Genomic DNA, 20239 nt, shown 5'->3' with positions numbered 1-20239 from the left:
AATCAATGAATTTGGTAAAGTTGCAGGATACAAAATTAATGCACAGGATGAGGTTAGTGGCGCTTGGAGTGCTATCCGCACTCATCCGCGCCTCTGGGCGCCCCTGTGGGGAGGGAGACACTGCGGGCGGAATCGGGGGTCCTTGCCTATGCTTTGCCGTGGGGCATTTTTGCCAGGCTTCGGCCTACAGGCCTGGCGTTGGAGTTCGCGTGCCAAGGCCGGCCGCCAGTGGGGCCCCTCCTCCCCGGGTTTTGCATCTGGTCCAGATTGCCCCACTTGGCGTCCGAAATTCCCGGGGAGTATTCCGTGGACCATCCCCGAGCCTGAGTCTTCTGACACCCCAACGGATTGGTCCACTGCTTGCTGGTCCTGAGTGCTCGTCTTGCTTCCTTCTTGCAGCAGCAAAGTCTCCTGAGACACTCTCTACGAGGCGGTGCGGGAAGTCCTGCACGGGAACCAGCGCAAGCGCCGGAAGTTTTTGGAGACGGTGGAGCTTCAGATAAGCCTGAAGAACTATGACCCTCAGAAGGACAAACGCTTCTCGGGCACCGTCAGGCTTAAGTCCACTCCCCGCCCCAAATTTTCCGTGTGTGTTCTGGGGGACCAGCAGCATTGTGATGAGGCCAAGGCTGTGGACATCCCCCACATGGACATCGAGGCCCTGAAGAAACTCAACAAGAATAAGAAACTGGTCAAGAAGCTGGCCAAGAAGTATGATGCCTTTTTGGCTTCAGAGTCTCTGATCAAGCAGATCCCACGAATCCTGGGTCCAGGCCTGAATAAAGCCAGCAAGTTCCCTTCCTTGCTGACCCACAATGAGAACATGGTGGCCAAAGTTGATGAAGTGAAGTCCACAATCAAGTTCCAGATGAAGAAGGTGCTGTGTCTGGCAGTGGCTGTTGGCCACGTGAAAATGACAGATGATGAGCTTGTGTACAACATCCACTTAGCTGTCAACTTCCTGGTGTCGTTGCTCAAGAAAAATTGGCAGAACGTTCGGGCTTTGTACATTAAGAGCACCATGGGCAAGCCCCAGCGCCTGTACTAAGGCACAGCTTAATAAACCATACTCCCACCATTAAAAAAAAAAAAAATTAATGCACAGAAATCTCTTGCATTCCTATATGCTAATGATGAAAAATCTGAAAGAGAAATTAAGGAAACACTCCCATTTACCATTGCAACAAAAAGAATAAAATACCTAGGAATAAACCTACCTAAGGAGACAAAAGACCTGTATGCAGAAAAGTATAAGACACTGATGAAAGAAATTGAAGATGATACCAACAGATGGAGAGATATACCATGTTCTTGGATTAGAAGAATCAATATTGTGAAAATGACTATACTACCCAAAGCAATCTACAGATTCAATGCAATCCCTATCAAATTACCAGTGGCATTTTGTACAGAACTAGAACAAAAAATCTTAAAATTTGTATGGAGACAAAAAAGACCCCAAATAGCCAAAACAGTCTTGAGGGAAAAAAACGGAGCTGGAGGAATCAGACTCCCTGACTTCAGACTATACTACAAAGCTACAGTAATCAAGACAATATGGCACTGGCACAAAAACAGAAATATAGATCAATGGAACAGGATAGAAAGCCCAGAGATAAACTCATGCACCTATGGTCAACTAATCTATGACAAAGGAGGCAAAGATATACAATGGAGAAAAGACAGTCTCTTCAATAAGTGGTGCTGGGAAAACTAGACAGCTACCTGTAAAAGAATAAAATTAGAACACTCCCTAACACCATACACAAAAATAAGCTCAAAATGGATTAGAGACCTAAATGTAAGACCGGGCACTATAAAACTCTTAGATGAAAACATAGGAAGAACACTCTTTGACATAAATCACAGCAAGATCTTTTTTGATCCATCTCCTAGAGTAATGAAAATAAAAACAAAAATAAACAAATGGGACCTAATGAAACTTAAAAGCTTTTGCACAGCAAAGGAAACCGTAAACAAGACAAAAAGACAACCCTCAGAATGGGAGAAAATATTTGCAAATGAATCATTGGACAAAGGATTAATCTCCAAAATATATAAACAGCTCATGCAGCTCAATATTAAAAAAACAAGCAATCCAATCCAAAAATGAGCAGAAGACCTAAATAGACATTTTTCCAAAGAAGACATACAGATGGACAAGAAGCACATGAAAAGCTGCTCAACATCACTAATTATTAGAGAAATGCAAATCAAAACTACAATGAGGTATCACCTCACACCACTTAGAACGGGCATCATCAGAAAATCTACAAACAACAAATGCTGGAGAGGGTGTGGAGGAAAGGGAACCCTCTTGCACTGTTGGTGGGAATGTAAATTGACAGAGTGACTATGGAGAACACTATGGAGGTTCCTTAAAGAACTAAAAATAGAATTACCATATGACCCAGCAATCCCACTACTGGGCATATACCCAGAGAAAACCTTAATTCAGAAAGGCACATGCACCCCAATGTTCATTGCAGCACTATTTACAATAGCCAGATCATGGAAGCAACCTAAATGCCCATCGACAGATGAATGGATAAAGAAGATGTGGTATACATATATACAATGGAATATTACTCAGCTATAAAAACGAACAAAATTGGGTCATTTATAGAGACATGGATGCATCTAGATACTGTCATACAGAGTGAAGTAAGTCAGAAAGAGAAAAACAAATATCGTATATTAATGCATATATGTGGAACCTAGAAAATGGTACAGATGAACCAGTTTGCAGGGCAGAAACTGAGACACAGATGTAGAGAACAAACATATGGACACCAAGGGGGGAAAGTGGCGGGGGGTGGGGGTGGTGTGATGAATTGGGCGATTGGGATTGACATGTATACACTGATGTGTATTAAATGGATGACTAATAGGAAAATAAGTATATAAACATTTTTTTTAAAAAGACCTATGAAAGTACTAGGTATTGACAAGAATATGGGACGACTGGGTTGCTCTGCTGGTGGGAATGCAAATTGGTACAACCGCTTTGGAAAACTACTTGGCAATATCTACTAAAGCTGAGCATACACTTACCCTATGATCCAGCAATTCCACACCTACTGTATATACGAAAGAGAAATGCTTACACTTGTGCACCGAAAGACATGCTCAAGCATGTTCATAGTAACATTAAACAATCCAAATGCCCACCCATCAAGAATAGAATAGGTACAGAAACTGTGGAAGGTCATACAAGGGCATACTCTATGTCAATGAAAATGAATCAACTGTTGCTACATTCAACGTCTTGCAAACAATGTTGAGTGAAAGAAGCCATACTATGTGATTCTAGTATATAAATTTCAAAAACAGCAGAACAAATTTATGGTTAGAATAGTGGTTACCTTGGAGAGGAAGGAGTGAGTAATGACAGGGCATGAGGTGCCTTTGGGGTGCTGGCAGTGTTCTCTTTCCTAATCTATGGATAAATAAACTCGTGACTATCCACTGAGTTTTACACTCATGATTAGTACACCACTTTTAACGTATGCTATACTTTAACAAAAAGTTATTACATATTGCGCATGTGTACATGTGTGAGGGTGTGTGGGTATATGTATGTGTGTATATATATGTATATGTATTTGTATTCCTCTCTTGACCCCACTTTTATTTCCAACTTACACAATTTATCTCCTTCACTTCTAGCAAAACTAAAAAAATATTGTTTATTATCTCCAAGTTTGTTTTTTTTTTTTTTTTCGGTATGTGGGCCTCTCACTGTTGTGGCCTCTCCCGTTGCGGAGCACAGGCTCTGGACGCGCAGGCTCAACGGCCATGGCTCACGGGCCCAGCTGCTCCGCAGCATGTGGGATCTTCCCGGACTGGGGCACGAACCCGTGTCCCCTGCATTGGCAGGCGGACTCTCAACCACTGCGCCACCAGGGAAGCCCCTATCTCCAAGTTTTTAAGCCCAATATTCTCCTGCAGTTGCTCTTGTTAGGGTCATCAATGACACCATATTGCAAAATGCAATGGTCAGTCTCAGACTTCATTGTACTTGACCTGTAGGCAAAATTTCTTCACCTCACTTCCAGGACATCACTCTTCCAGTTCTCTGACCTCTCCAGACACTCATTTCAGACTTCTTTGATGGTCCCTCCTCATCTCCCTCTAAACACTGATGTGCTCCTGGGTTAGTTCATGGACCTCTTCTCTTCTGTATCTACACTCACTCCATTGGTGTCCACTGATGGGGTTCTCAGCTTTTTCTATCTATACATTGATGACTTCCAAATTTATACCTGCACGTTGGATCTCTTTCCTGAGAGGCCTCTAAATGCCAACTTGATATATTCACCTGGATGTTTAATGGGCATCTCAAACTTAACACATCCCCCAAACTCCTTGTCTCCTCCCATCCCCTCAGTCTACACCTTCTCATGAAATAATAAGCCTGTTCTTCTGGGTGCTAAGGTCCAAGACCTCACAGTAACCTTCAAATCCTCTCTTCTTCTTACTTCACCATCCCATCTATGAGCAAATCATTTGTCTCTATCATTTTTCATCACCTCCAAAGCTATTACTTTGGAGCAAGCCACTTTCATTTCTCAGCTGGATGATTCCATTAGCCCTCCTAACAAGTTTCCTTGTTTTTGTCCTTACCTTCTTCTTTCAGGCAGGATCCACTCAGGACAACAGAAACCACTCTATAGAAAGAGCTGAGAAGGCAAATAAGGCATTGGGAGGCAGCCCTGAGGCTGTCAACAGCAGGAAGCTGTGATCATCCACAGACTGTTAGGGACGACAGGAAACGGTGGTATCCACACCCAGGGTCAAGAGTTACCTTGAAAGAAGCTGCAACCAAGGTAGGCTTGTTTGTCAGGTGGTAGAGGTACAGAGCAGAGGCTAGTGACGCTTCCAAAGGCGGGAGGAAGATTTGGTTTCTCCCTTCTTCCAGCCCACTCATCTCCCACCAGACCTCTCCTAGGCTGGATCCTGCCACAAGGCAGCTGACTCAGGATCCTTGGAGACAGGTCTGCAAGGTCACTCCCTGCAGAGCATAGCAGGGCGGAGAGGAGAAAAGGATCTGAGACAAAGATGCCAAGGACTAGCACAGCCCCGCCCCCGTGGCCTACTCACCCCCAGGGCAGATCCAGGTCCTGTGGGGCCTAAGGCATACGTAATTTGAGGGGTCTTCATTAAGAAGAAAATTAAAAGATGAAAAAAGCTAAATGAGGAATGAAAGTAAATCTTTATTGAAATGAAAAAATCACATCAAATTACAAACTTTTAAAAGGCAAATAAACACCACAAACATACATCTGACATAATTCAGAAAAAATAACACAATCTTTTTTATTAATTAATTGCCTGGCATACCTCTATATTACCTTTTCCCCTATATGTTTTGGCTTCATATTCTTCGTCATATCTTTTCAGATGACAAGATTTTTTCATAGAAAGACTGCAAAAGTCTTCTCTACTACAGTTAATTAGTTTTTTAAATTATTATCAATAGTTTAGAAAAGCTTCCTCCACTTTTCATAACTTGTTATTGGTAAAACAGAGTAAATTTTTAGAATTGTCCAATTAGAGAAAGTTTTATATATGAACTCTAAGATTTCTGGGTCTTTCAAATTTTCTTGTGCAGTAACTAATTTTTAAAAATTCTGTGAGCTGACAATACTCAGTTAAAGCTCTCACATCACGATCCGGGTAAGTCAACACAGTGGGTGGTAATCTGATCCCTAGAAGCCATTCTCGCTCCAGGACAGCTGGCAATAACTCCCAGAAACATGGAAAGAACTGTGAAATACACAAACATATTCCACTAAACTCAAACTAAAGGTATTCCCAAGTCAATTTTCCCTAGCTGGCTCTCCAAAATTCCTGTGGCCATTCTAGCACTGAGAATTGATACGGTAGAAAAATCAAGAAAGAGATCAAGTGGTCTTCACCACCATTGTGGTTACAGTATCTGACTTTTGTGAAGTTACAAAGCATATGACCATGTGATGCGTTGCTGGTGTCTTGGAAGGGGCCCGTGCATAAAGTGTAGAGTTCTGAAGTTTGAGCTCAGTAGCTTTATGATAAAGCTGGTCACCTTGACCACATTCCTGGTCACCCATAGCAGACAGAGTGGTCATTTTAAAGTGTAAGTTGAATTGTGGACCCCTCTGATCTAGGCGCTCAAGAGGTTCTACGTATCAATCAGAGTAAAAGCTGAAGTCCTTACAATCCAAGGTCCCATCCTCGCTAACTCAACTCCTCACTGACCCTGTCTCCTGGCCCCCTCCCTGTGGCTTCTGCTGCCCAGAGCACCCTGTTTTTTTGAATTTCCTCGAGCATTCCCACCACAGGGCCTCTGCTCTTGCTTTCCCTCTAACTGCAACTCAATTCTCCCAGATACATGCTTGTTTTACCTCCTCTCTTCCCTCAAGTCTTTGTTCAAATATTACCTTCCTATTAGTTTCCTATTTTGGTTGTAACAAATGACCACAAACTTAGTGGCTTAAAACAACACAGATTTATTATCTTACTATTCTGGAGGTCAAAAGTCCAAAACAGGTTGGCAGGGCTGCATTCCTTATGAAGGCTCTAGGGGAGAATTCATTTTCTGGGCTTTTACAGTTTCCAGAGGCCATCCACATTCCATGGTTCATGGTTCCATCACTTACTTCTCCTTCTCTGACTCTGAATCTCCTGCCTCTTCCTTTTCCCTTATAAGCAGCCTTGTGATTACATCAGACCCCCTTGGATAATCCAGAATCATCACCTCTCTCAAGACCCTTAACATAATCATACCAGCAAAGTCCCTTTTGCCATGTAACGTAACATATTCACAGGTTCTGGCGTTAGGACATGGATATCTTTAGGGGGAAGGGGCATTGTTCTGCATACAACATCTTCCCAGTAAGACCTTCTCTGATCATCCTTTTAAAATGTTGGGCATAGTGGGCACTTTGTCTTGTCCCTCCTTGAGAAGGAATATTTCTTGTGGTCCACAGGTATGTATGATGTTTGCTTCAGTTAGAAACCTGAATCAGTCAGGGTTCTACCAGAGAAACAGGACTACTAAGAGGCATATAAATTTTAAGAAATTTATTGCAAGGAATTGGTTTATGTGCTTGTGGGAGCTGGCTAGGCAAGGCCAAAATCTATAGGGCAGGCTGTCAGGAAGGGCAGGCTGGAACTGTCGGACATGAGCAAAAGTTGTAGTGAACAGGTAGAATTTCTTCTGGAAAGTCTCAGTTCTGCTCTTAAAGCCTTTCAAGTGGTTGAATCAGTCCCACCCAGATTATCTAGGACAATCTCCCTTAAAGTCACTTGATTATGGTGTTTAGTCATCCTACAAAATACCTTCACAGCAACACCTAGATTAGTATTGGAAATAACTGGGGACCATAGCCTAGCCAATCAGACCCATAAAACTGACTGTTTCAGGATTCTTTATCTGGTTAAGGCAGCTTACTACAAATTTTTATTATCTTATGGAGATGATCATTAATTTTCTTTCTTTAAGGTACCACTATAGTGAAGTAAAAACTAAAGTTTAGTTTACAGTGTTAAAATCTATGCTTGATTCTTGGGGTAAAACTTATCTGGTCATGATTTATTGCTCTTATAATATATTGGTCTTTAATATATAGCTAGATTAAATTTGCTACCGTTTAATGTATGGGTTTTACATCTAAGTAATTGTGATTGGGCTGTACTTTCTTGTGTGTGTTGTCTTCATTCAGTTTTTGGTATGTCAGGGTTAGTGAGGTCAGCTAAAAATGACAGGAAATTCAACTCTAGCTGATTGAAACATTGGTTCAGAGAGCTGAAGGGTACAGGGGGAGGGTGTACCTGAAGACACAGCTGCATTCAGGGCTTGAATGCTATAATCAATGCTCCTTTTCTCTCCCATCTCTTGGTTCCGCTTTCTCTTTGCCTCAGCTTTAATCTCAGGGTCCACATTGCAGGCATATGTCCACTCCACGATCTATAGCCTTAGTGCCAAACACAACCTCTTCCCAGAAGTCACTGAAAAAATCTCTTGTTGTTTCCTTGTCCTTGACTGGGTCACATGGCCATCCCCGAGTCGTTCACAGCAGTTAGGGAAAAGCAAAGCTTGATGGCTTGTGGGCCCAGCCCTGGAATTTGGGATGATGTCACCTTCCCTGGAAATACATGGATTTAGAGTAGAGTGGAGAGGGCTCCCTCTGAGGAAAATCAGGATGTGGTTATTAGAAGGATGAATGAATTCTGAGGAGCAAAAACAACAGATGCCTACTCTATTTGTTGTGCTAGCTCAACAAAATGGATCGGGAAGTTTTCCATCTTTGTTGTATGCTTTATAATCATTTAAATAACAGAAGTTATTTGTTCCTTGAAGGTTTGATATAACTCATTGTTAAATCCATTCTGGGCCTGATGCCATTTTTAGAAGTTTATCTTTGATGATCTTATTTCATCCATGAATATTAGCATTTTTACCTCTTCTTGAGCCATTAAGGGAATAAATAAATGAAAGACACAGCATTTGGCTTTATTTACCAAGTCTACATTTGTTTCTCATTTCATTAATTTCTGCTTTTATCTCTATTAATTCCTTATTCCTATAGAGGTTTTATTTTTTTCCCCTAGTTTTCCTTTTCCCAGCTGCTTGGATTCAATTCTCTTTCCTGTTTTCCAATAAACGTTTTCAAGGCTATACATTTTTCTATAAATACTGCATTGGCCTTGAGAATTCATTTCATTAAATGATGCTCTCAGTGTCATTAACTTATAACAAATCAGTCCTTTCAATTTTGAGTTTCTCTTTAATCCAGGAGTTATATATAACAGTGTTTTAAAATTTCCAAGTTGTTGAGTTATTGTTATATTGTTTTGCTCCCCTTTTGTCTTTGCTTCTTGTTTTTTTGACATTGTAGTCAGAAAATGTAGCCCAGATGATTTCCACTTTTTGGAATTAAGATTTTGCTTCTAAGCCAATTTTAATGAATGGTCAATTTTTGTAAATGTACCATAAAAAATGTACCAAAAAACAAATGTGTAAATGTGTATTCTAAGTTCAGTAAATTTTCTTTTTTTTAATCAATCATTTATTTATTTACTCATTAATGTAATCAATTAACATTTTCTGAGTGCTTATCATGGTCCAGAACCATACTATTTTTTTTTACAACTTTATTGGAGTATAATTGCTTCACAATGGTGTATTAGTTTCTGCTTTGTAACAAAATGAATCAGTTATACATATACATCTGTTCCCATATCCCTTCCCTAAATTTTCTTATATAATTCTCAAATCAAAATCTCAGTTCAGTAAATTTTCTTAAATAACTCTCAAGTCAAAATTTTTTTTTTTTTTTTTTTTTTTTTTTTTTGCTGTACGCGGGCCTCTCACTGTTGTGGCCTCTCCCGTTGTGGAGCACAGGCTCCGGACACGCAGGCTTAGCGGGCCCAGTGGGCCCAGCCGCTCCGCGGCATGTGGGATCTTCCCGGGCCGGGGCACGACCCTGTGTCCCCTGCATCGGCAGGCGGACTCTCAACCACTACGCCACCAGGGAAGCCCTCAAGTCAAAATTTAAATTACATTATTCAGATTCTCTTATAGCTTCACTTATTTTTACTTGATCTATCAATTTTTGAAGAGGCATGTAAAAATCAAGTATCATTACAAGTTTGACAATTTCTCTTTGTAGTTTTGAATTTTTTCTTTTTATGTTTTGATACTCAATTATTTAGTACAAAATTTATTTGATTGTCATACCTTCTTGGTAGATTATACCTTTTGTGAGTGCTTTTATTTTAAATTCTAATCAAACTGATACTAATATTTCTGTGCCTTCATTTTTGTTTTGTTTTATTAGCATATATTCATTTTCTATTACTTTATTTTAATCTTTTTGGTATTATATTTTTTAAATGTGACCCTTTAAAATAACTGCATTATGTGTGAACATGTGTATATATACATTTATGTGTGTATGTTGTTGAGATTTCTTTCACCCATTTTTGAGAGTCTGTCACTTAGCAGGGGAGTTTAACCTATTCATATTTATTGTGGTTTTGATATGTTTGGATTGCTCTCCTGCTTTCTGTTTGATTGATCAACTTTCCTTTATTTCTACTTTTTCTCTGTTTTTTTTTGCAAGTTATAAGTACTATTTCTATTTTTCTAGTGTTCTAAATTTTTAATAAATTTATTTAAGCACTTTTTCTTCCAGTAGTATTTTAAACCTCCACCTATCTTTCATATTTTGTTGAAATTTTAGTTCCAAGTGTTATTAGTTTATTTTATTTCTATACTTTTAAAATAAATCATTTCTTAAAAATTGTTTGAAGTTTTATAGATTCATTTTCATTTATTATTCAGACGCAGACATTTACTGGTTTTTTTTCTCTAAAATTAAAAAAAAAACTTCTAACATTTTCTTTTTTGAATTCCTTTTTTTATTCTTCTGTAGTGTATAATTATTTCTTCAGAAGGAGTGAATGGATAGTAAATTTCCTTTGTCCTTTATTATCAGAAAATATCTTAGATTTGGTTTCATGCTTGATAATTTGGCTGGTGTAGAATTGCAGGTTCAAAATAATATAGAAGCATAGAGAATTTTCTTTTTATTTTGTAATTTAGAAATGTCACCAGGATGTGTGTTTTCTCCTTACCACTTGGTGGGTCTTTTTATAGTTTGAGGACTCAGATCTCAATTTTTCTGTAACCTAAAATATTTAAAAATTATACCATTAGTGATTACATCATCTCTAATCTCTCTGTTATCTCAGTCTAAAACTCTTATGAGATAAATATTAGGTCTAGTATTTTCCTCATATTTTTCTTTATCTCTTTGTGTTTTCACTCTATCTTCCAGAAAAATTCCTTGACTTTATCTTCATGTTTTTAATTTTCAAGGATTATTTCTTTTTATTTGATTACTGTTTTCTATTGAAATCTGCTCTTATTTTATAAATGCAAATTCTTTTGGATCTCTCTGAGGATACAACCTAGAATTCTTTTAAAGTTCCCCTCTGTCTCCTACATTATCTCAAATTCCTCTAGAATGAATTATTTGTGTTTTTCATTTTGTTCTTCCTCATGCTCTTGGTTTGCCTCCAAGGTGATTCATGATGGTTATTTCAGATTTGTAAATTTAAAATTAGGTTGATTAATATATTCAGGAGGGGCTTCCCTGGTGGCGCAGTGGTTGAGAGTCTGCCTGCCAATGCAGGGGATGCGGGTTTGGGCCCCGGTCTGGGAAGATCCCACATGCCGTGGAGCGGCTGGACCCGTGACCCATGGCCGCTGGGCCTGCGCGTCCGGAGCCTGTGCTCCACAACGGGAGAGGCCACAACAGTGAGAGACCCGCGTACCGCAAAAAAAAAAAAAAAAAAAAAAAAAAAAAAATTCAGGAGACTAGTGTGTTTCTTTTGACTGTGTAGTCTTGCTTCCAGGATGGGCCTTTCCTAAAAGGGAGACTGTCTGCAGCTCTGTGTATGTGAGAGAGTGGGAGAGGCTTGCACACTGTTGGATACCCTTTAGGAAGAGTGAGGAGACCACTCACAGACAGGCTGGGGACCCTGTGGTTACTGAAGTAAGGAAGACTTTATTCTCTGTGTGAAGTACTTTAACAAACTTCATTGCTGAGCATGACTGCCTCATTGTCTTTTCTTTCTTTTCTTCTTCCCATGTCCATTGCAGAGATTCAACTCTGTTCTGCTTCTCTGTCCTCAACACCAACATAGTCATTCCTCCTGTATCAGTTATCTAGTGCCACATAACAAAACATCCCACAACTTAGTGCCTTAAAACAACAACGATTTGTTATTTCTCATGATTCTATGGGTTGCTTGGGATCATTCTTCTACTCCACATGGCATTGACTGGATCCACTCACATTGCTGCATTCAGCCGGCAGCTGGGCTGGGTTAGAAGGAGTAAGAAGGCTTTCCTCTCATGTCTGGGGCCTTAGTGCTGTGCTGGTTGTCTGCTGAAGCACCTAGTTTCTCCACCAGGTGGCCTCTTTCTCCAAGTGGTTTTTTATCCTGCAGAACCTCTTTTTCCAGGAGGATAGGGTGGACTTCCTTACAGAATGGTGGCAAGAGTCCAAGAGAGAGTATTCCAAGCAGACAAGCCCCAATAATTGCATCATGCTTGCTGATATCCCATTGGTGGAGGCAAGTTACCTTGCCAAGTCCAAAGTCAATGTACAGGGAACTCCACAAAGATGTGACTACTGAGGTGAATGGTTCATTGCCACCAATGTAACAGTTTATCATACCTCCTAAAGTAGATCTTTCATGTTGTTTAGAAAGCAGTCCACCAGGCTTCCATATCAGAGGCAAATTCCACAGCCAATCATTCTATCAGTATATATAGAGAGAGGAAGGGGCTGGCTGGCCACTTGTTAATTCAACAGTTCTTTACCTGTTGTTTGCACTGTGGTCTGCTCCGTGCCCCCTGTACTTGGAGTCTCTCCAAGGCTCTGTTGGAAATAATAGCTTACATCTCTTTAGCCAGTTTCTTCTGTGCTGATTTAACCACTCTGTTTTTCTCCATAAATCTGATTCTGTCTGCTTTTTATCTTCCAGAAAGCCTTCAAATTTGCTGATCTCCTATGATGCCATAATTTCTAGTTTTCTTGGGCTATATTGGGTTGCATTCTTTTTACATATCTTTCTATTATTTCAATGAAACTTGAAGAAGAAGGGGAAGGTTTGCATGTGCTTCACACACCATCTTGGACCACAAGAACAAGCAAAACCCTGCAAGGCATATTCATTTTGTAAAAAGGAAAAGAAAGTAGTGAGATTCCTATCACTATGGGTGTGCACTCACACGACAGGAAGAGAAGTGGTGGTTGGATTACATGACCATTTTGCTTTTTGCCAGTTCTGAGATGTTGGAGATACGTCAGCCTTTTCTTCCTCAGGAATCCAGGTTGATGAGTTAATGCTGATTGCTGTGATTCAAGCCCCTGCTGGGGCTCGAACTGAGACCTTGCAGCTGGCTTTTTAGATGATCTAGTTCAGACTCCTGTTTTGCAGTTAAGGAAACAAAGCACAGAGATGGGACCAAAGGTCACCCCACAGATCAGCCGCACAACGGGGGTTCGAGCCTGGGCCCCCTGGCACTTAATCCTATGGTCTTTCCACCACACATTTCCTTGCATCTTGCCCCAATCTTGCACCCCTCAGAGAAGCCCAGGAGATCCCCCCACCCCAGGATACCCAGAGATGAAGGATTTGAGGCTAGAGGTGCCCCAAATGAGACAGATGTCTATCTGGCTCCTCCCTTCAGAAAGGCGATTATTTGAGCTGGAGATGACAGTGCGTTTGGGTCATACATCCTCCTTCCGCCTCCAGCTCCCTCTCTTCCCCACTTGGTTATCTATTTACCTATCTATTTACGTGAGACTTTTTTTTTTTTTCCCAGTGAATTACGTCTGCAAGGCAGTAAAATGTTATGTATTTGCAAGGCCCATAATCTTTAAAAGCCCAGTGATGCCATCTCCAGACAGCAGCGAGCTCCCTCCAGTATGTTAATAGATAGTATTAGGGCAATAATGAAAACACTTGAGACAAGTAAGCTCCTATCAAAAGCTGAGTAATAGGGCTTCTCCGAGTGAATCACAATGCAGAAGAGATTAAGACGTCTGCCGTTGTGCAGTGTCTATTCAGACTAACAGCTGCTCCGTTTCTGATTAAAATGGGGTTGGGGAGACCTTTTCGAGCAAGTCCCCTTTTTATCCTGCACTGTCCTCCGCCTTCCGACCTTCACCCTCATGCCTAGGCACCTTCATTTGCACTTAGCCACCACCATTCAGACACACACAGACTTGCAGAAGAGACTCACAGACACACACTGCAGCATCACACACACACACTGAGCCACAGTCGCACACACAGCCACCGATGCTGACACACAGCTACATGGAGGCATCCAAGCACGTACACACACAACCACATCCTCGTGCACAGGCGCACATGGAACAGTCTCACATGCTCACAGCCCCAGCCAGTCTCTCAAACACATTAAATTACAATCTGTCACGAACATAGTCTCACATATGCATTAAATTCCAATTTGTCGCACACATGCTCTGCACACACAGAGTCACAACCAGACAGTCAGAGACAATCTAACCAGAGCCATGGACCCACAAATACCTGGCTGGACATGTCTACCTAGAACGCTAGCGAGTCCTCCATGTGCAGAATCACACTTGTGATCACAGTTAGTCATACACACCCAACCCTTCATGGGCAGATGGCCATGAGCCCTCCTACCCACGTACGGCCACGGTCATAAATACTCACACGTGGTCAGGTGCTCACACAAGACCCTAGCCCAGGCACGTATGAAGGGATGCTTTTCCTTACACACAGGTGCAGAGCTGGTCTGCACCACTGCAAACCCCCAGCCACAAGTGTACACGTAGTACTAGTCACATATACATCCAGGCGCACACTCAGGCATAGAGGCTGTTCTGCACACTCCAGATAGTGACCTAAGATGCAAGACTTGACTACAAGCCCACAGGCTGGCTCCCAAGCTGGTTCAGCAACCTCATGAGAAAGAAAATCCTCAGGGGGCAGTCGCCAGGTTCTGCCTTCCCCAATCCCTGCAGGGCTGCAGCGAGAAATGGAATCATTTCTGTGGCGTCTAAGATATAGAACTCTGACCCTGAGTGGAACTGAGGGTTTAGACTCAGGAAAATTCAGAGCGGACCAAGGAAAAAGTGGCTACTTCAGGAGGTAGTGAGAGCTCTGTCGGTGGAGATGTGCCTGTGGGCGTAGGCCAGGATGATGATGAGGGACTCCTGCACTGCACAGGGGTGAACAGGATGCTCTGAAGGTCCATCCCAATCCTAATTCTGTGCCCCGAGTTTCCGCGTGTCTTCTTCCCCCAGCCCCTGTCCCATCAGTGACTCCTTTCCTTTACCCCAGCTCTCCAGATAGGACCTTCTTCTTCTCGCCCTTTACATGATTTCTCTTCCGAGCTATGATTTCAATCTCCTTCTTTAAACCTCTGACACCCTGACTCTAGGCTCCAAGGGAGATGCAGGTACAGTAAGCTGGGGAGTTATTCAGAGATTCAACCTCCATCTTACCCCAAGCGACCTGGCAGGGCCTTTGGAGCCTGACTTGGGTGTCTCCTGGATGGAAGGTGCTGGGTCACAGAGCCAGGAACACCAGGTCTGGGCAGCTTGGAGGATCTTAGGCAGCTGACCAGTCTCAGGGCAGGCTTTAGAAAAATCAGAGGACTTTCTGCCTACGCTGCACTTGGCAGCCTCCAGGCTGTAGCAGGTGGCTGTAACCCACCCACCTTCCAGCCTCCTCTCCCTGGGCACCCATCTCTACCCGGGGCAGCATCTCACTCTACCTTTTCCCCAAGAAGACCATTCCCTCATACCTCGTGTTTTGCTCGTGCTCAACCCTCCATCCGGGATGCCTTCCCACAGACCACACAGCGATACCTGCACTGCCCAAAACCCGCCCAGCCAGCCTCAGTGTGCCGTATTCAGGAAAGGCCTCAGAACCCCTGGGCTAGAAACAAGTCTGCTCCCCTTCTGTGCTCCCGCAGCCATTGTTTTTCTCCTGTACCATCTGCCTTCCACCCGAGGGATGGGGTTAGGCAGAGTGAGTGTGCTGCTCAAAGGGGTGGAGGCCAGGAGGGCGCAGAGCTGAGTGGACACAACTCATAGCCAGGAAGGAGAATCAGTTCCTTGGTGAGCAGAGCCAAGGGCGTAGTTGGGAAAACGATGCTCAGACTCAACCATGCTGTGATTTGGGGGCCTGGGAGTTGGGCCTGAAGGGGCTTGGCTAGAGTGGGGCCCATTAGCTGAAGTTGCCTGAAGTGGAGGAGCTTGTATGTGACCCAGAAAGTCAAGATCCTGAGTCATCCACACAAAAGAAGCATGACTGAAATGGGACTGGTATGCAAGCAGGTTCAGAACAAGCCAGGGGTGTCTAGGAGGCTGGCCAGGAGCTCTTTTGGGGTCTGCAGCCCACCTTTAGGTGCCTATATGAATGACTGCCTTAAAGGATCAGGGCTTAAGCAGACCCCACAGGTCAAATCCAGAGGGTGAGGCCCAAAACAAGAGAATGAAGAAGTAAGGTCCGAAATAAGAAACTCAAAACCTAGATGGCTCAGAAGAGCCTTTCAGAAGAAAGGAGATCTTCTTTTCACGGGGTCTGGTAAGATCTAAGTTCCAGGAGCTTGTCTGGGCCTTAAAAGGAGTCATGAAATGTTGGCACTATCTATCATGCACCTGGGTCATCTGTCCATTTGTCTCTCTCCCCCATTAGTTGGGAAATGTCTCCAGGAAAGACCATGTTTTATGCCTTTGGGTTCTCCCCACTGTGCTTTGCACAGTGCCTGGCATGTAACACATTCTCAGCAGGCTTTTGTGGCATTTGAATTCTGCCTCTGCCACAGAATCCGTGGTCTGCACTTGACCTTCAGGCCCTACCTGGCCTCTGAGGCCTCCCTCCCCCCATAGCTGCCATCAACTGATTTACCTGCAGTGGGTCTCCTCCCGGTTTGCAGGACCAATCTTGTCTGACTTGAGGCTGGGAGGGTTTAGGGCTTCCAACCTGGTTTTTGTATGCTTGACCCCAAGCCTCCTTGACTACTGCTTAATTGGCATCATCATCTTGTTCACTATCCATGAAGCAAGGTTCCATCCCAGAGCCCATCCAGCACCCCAGTTTATTCCCGGTTTATTCATCCAAAAAATATTTACACCACATTGTCATTGGCCAGTTCTCAATCTTCATCTTACACTCAATGCAGGTGATCACTTCCTCCTCCTTCCTTCTTCATTCATCTTCCAGGGTACCACGCTGGCCTGGCTTTCCTCTTCCCAGACTGATCTCCCCTACTCAGTCTCCAGTGTTGGTTCCCCCCCATCTCCTCAACTTCTTCTTCTTCTTCTTTTTTTTTTTTTGCGGTACGCAGGCCTCTCACTGTTGTGGCCTCTCCTGTTGCGGAGCACAGGCTCCGGATGCACAGGCTCAGCGGCCATGGCTCACGGGCCCAACCACTCCGCGGCATGTGGGATCTTCCCGGACCGGGGCACGAGCCCGTGTCCCCTGCATCGGCAGGCGGACTCTCAACCACTGCTCCACCAGCGAAGCCCTCCTCAACTTCTTAACATTGCAGTTCTCCAAGGTTAGTCCTTGTACCTCTTCTCTTTGCCAGGGGATCTCCACCAAGCTCCTGGCTTTAGGTACTATCTATCTGCTGATAACTCTCAAGTCTCAAGTGTATTCTTCAGCCCAGATCTCTGCCCTGAACTCCAGACTTGTGTATCCACCCGCTTTGCTCAGCGTTTCCACCTGGATGTCTAGTAGGCATCTTCAACTTTAAACAATCTCCTAATTACCAGTTTTGAGCTTCTTCCCAGACAGCTACTCAAACTTGATAAACGGTAGCTCCATAAATGGTCACTTCTGGTTGCTCAGACCCAGGACCCTAGAGTCACCCCTCGACTCCTGCTCAGACTCAGCCCGAGCACCCTCATCTCTCGCCTGGATCACTGCAATGGCCTCAGACTCGTCTCCCTGCTTCTGCCTTTGCTGCCACCTCCCAAGGCTCTGGCCACTTGCCTGGTTCTTACCTACTCCCTCTCCTGACATACCAACCATAGGGTGATGGCCTTAACCCATCAGTGCCTCTCTCTCTCTCCCTTGTGTCATCCCCGACCCCTCGTTCACACTGGCCTGGCTCCTCTTCCTCCTGTATTCGACTTCTGGATGGTGACATCATCTGAGCTGAGACAGAGAGAACTCTTCTGTTCCCGCCTGCTCCGTCTTTTCTGTTTGCATTCCAGTGCTGCAGTCCCAGTTTTCTTGTGCCCACACTTAGCAGTCCTGAGCAAAGAAAGACCAGGCCTAAATCCAGTCCCTTGACCAATACCTTGAATCCAAGAGCATAGGGATGGGGGCACTGAGAAGCTGAAACATTTCTTTTGTGCTAGGCCCTTACATTCCCCTTCTCATATCATCTTCACAGTAATCCTGTGAGGCATGAATAATTTCCCCTTCCTAGAGGTGAGGAGAATGAGAAAAGAGAACTTACTTGACCACGGCTACACAGCTAGTCAGGATTTGAACCTAAGTCATGTGACCCCTGGGCTCCTGCTTCTTTTCCCTCCACGATCCTTAGAGATCAAGTCACCTTCCTCCCTGCCCTCCCAACCCCTCACATCCCATTTACAGAAGAGGGCACTGAAATCTAGAGGTGGGCACTGTCTTTCTCAAGGTCACAGACTGACACAGGGACTGAGCTTGGAGGAGTCCCCAGGTCTCCAGACTCTGCTGTCCCCCGCGGACCCACAGGCAGGAGGGGCACACACCACCAGGCCAGACCCTCCTCCCTCGTAGCTCAGCTCCTGACTCCCAGCCCGAGGTCCAGAGCCCTAAATAGCACCAGCAATGCTGTCTCCCTTCTTGGGGGGGGGGGTGGGGTGGGGGGAAGGCAGCTGTGGCAGTTGTGGCGGGTAGAGAGAAATTTCCCCTTTCTGTAGATTGGATCAGTCACTCTCAGAATTGATGGCAACGGCTTCATCACGAAGATCTAATGCTTTAATTATGTTGTGACATGACCTGACACGGGGGTGGCATTTGATGGATTCTCTGGTGTCATCAGCATGGCCCTGACATAGGGAAGTGGCAGAAAGGCAGGGGGTGGGGGAAGAGGAAGGGCTCCCGGTGGGAGACGTGTCCTCTCAGGCTGCTTCCGTGTCTCCCCGCCTCTAGTCTTCCAGGGCAGTTCCAGCCACAGCAGGGACTCAGGAGAGGAGGAACAGCAGCTCTGTGCAGGAGACGGCTGATGTGCCCTTCTGGGCTGGACTGTATCTGGGAAAGGGGCCCAGTGGAGGTGCATATATGTGTGTGCACACGTGAGCATGTGCCTAGTTTACAGAGGGACATGTCTGAGCAGCTGAGAGGTTTCAGACCCCTGTTACAGAAGCAACAGCCAAATTGCTGTCTGGCCTGCGAGGAAGGTCCAGGAGAAGGGCAGTGGTGGGGCACCGGGTTGGTCTGCAGGTCCTGGGGCTGTCATGAGGCAGAAGAAGCGGATGCATTCATGCAGCCGTGGAGGGCAGAGCTGGGACCAAGAGAGGGAATCTCCAGGGAGGCAGGATTAGCTCAGCACGTGCCAGGCCACAGAATGGGCAGCCCTGGGAGGCAGTGAGCAACCTGTTCCAGGGGAAGCCTGCCAGGGCTGATAGGGAGGGCATCCCTTTCGTTGGTGGATGCTTTACGGCTTATGACCTCCGGGACTAGGATTCCCTGTATCTGTGGGTGAGCCAGTGAGTGTGCATCTCCCTCTCATTTCCCCCCAGACCAACTGCCTGCTCAGGACTTTGCCGATCCCTCGGTGTGGCAAGGATGAGAAGTAAGCTGCTCCAGTCAGCCCAAGCTCTGTCAGGATGCTGGCGAGCGTGGCCCCTCCTCTGAGCATCTCCCCACCGCATTCCTGTGGCGAGCCTTCCTCTCTAAGCCGGGAGGGCTCCAGGAAGGACCACTCTTAGTAGAGGCTAGGAGGGGAAGGGGGTGGGGATGCCTGCCGGCGGGGCCCCTCTAGGGCAGGTGCTATCCCTGCTCGTGCGGGGCCTTGCAGGGTCCTCATGACTACCTGTAACCAGGAGCGAGCGGTTATCCCCATCTTCTAGTAGAAGACACTTAGAGAAAACTCAGAGACACCAAGTTGCCTGCCCGAGGCTACAGAGCTAGGAAGGAGTGGATTGGATTGGTTTTAGCAAAGGTTGTTAAGTGAGTCCTGTATACCACACCCTGCGGAAACTTCAGATCCAGTGGAAATCGCTGCCCTCAGGCACAGTGTGTGCCCACGGCTTTCTCTCTCTCATTCTCTTTCCGCTCTGCCTTTGCTAGGGGCCTGGGGTCAGAAGCCTGCTGTGTGGTGAGAACGCTAGAGTGGGTGGCAGGAGATTAGGGTCCAGTCCTGGCTGCTTCAGTCACCAACCCTGGCCCTTGGGGAAAGCAGAGCTCAAGAAATCTGAGACGAGAGGGGGCCTTTGAAGCTCTATTCAATGCTGTCCTCCTCATCCCACCCCATCCCATCCACCCTCTTGGTGCAGAAGGAGAAACTGAGGCCTAGAGACAACAGATGGGCTCGGGATCATTCAGTGTGTAAGCACAGGAGCCAGGATTGTGAACCTGGGCTCCTGACTCCTGGGTCAAGGCTTGACCATGCCAGGCACGGTCATGAAGGTTTTCTGGGGGAGCCTTGAGTTTCTTCCAGAAAGATGAGTTA

At 44.8% G+C, this 20239-nt stretch overlaps 1 protein-coding gene across 1 annotated transcript; it reads left to right on the top strand.

Moving 5' to 3' along the window:
* The first annotated feature begins 320 nt into the window (after window positions 1-320).
* On the top strand, window positions 321-1094 carry LOC308606971 (large ribosomal subunit protein uL1-like). The gene has a single exon (XM_081218523.1). The coding sequence runs from the start codon at window positions 647-649 to the stop codon at window positions 1046-1048; it is 402 nt and encodes a 133-aa protein (XP_081074649.1). The 5' UTR covers window positions 321-646; the 3' UTR covers window positions 1049-1094.
* Window positions 1095-20239: the final 19145 nt, after the last annotated feature.

This window comes from Mesoplodon bidens (genome assembly GCF_964165515.1).
Source record: "Mesoplodon bidens genome assembly, chromosome: 2".
NCBI lineage: Eukaryota > Metazoa > Chordata > Mammalia > Artiodactyla > Ziphiidae > Mesoplodon > Mesoplodon bidens.
Note: the sequence above shows the minus strand (reverse complement) of the source record. Positions and strands in the feature narration are given on the sequence as shown.

What these genes read in the sequence shown, in the direction of transcription:
- LOC308606971 (XM_081218523.1), top strand. Translation starts at nt 647, where the DNA reads ATGGACATCGAGGCCCTGAAGAAACTCAACAAGAATAAGAAACTGGTC.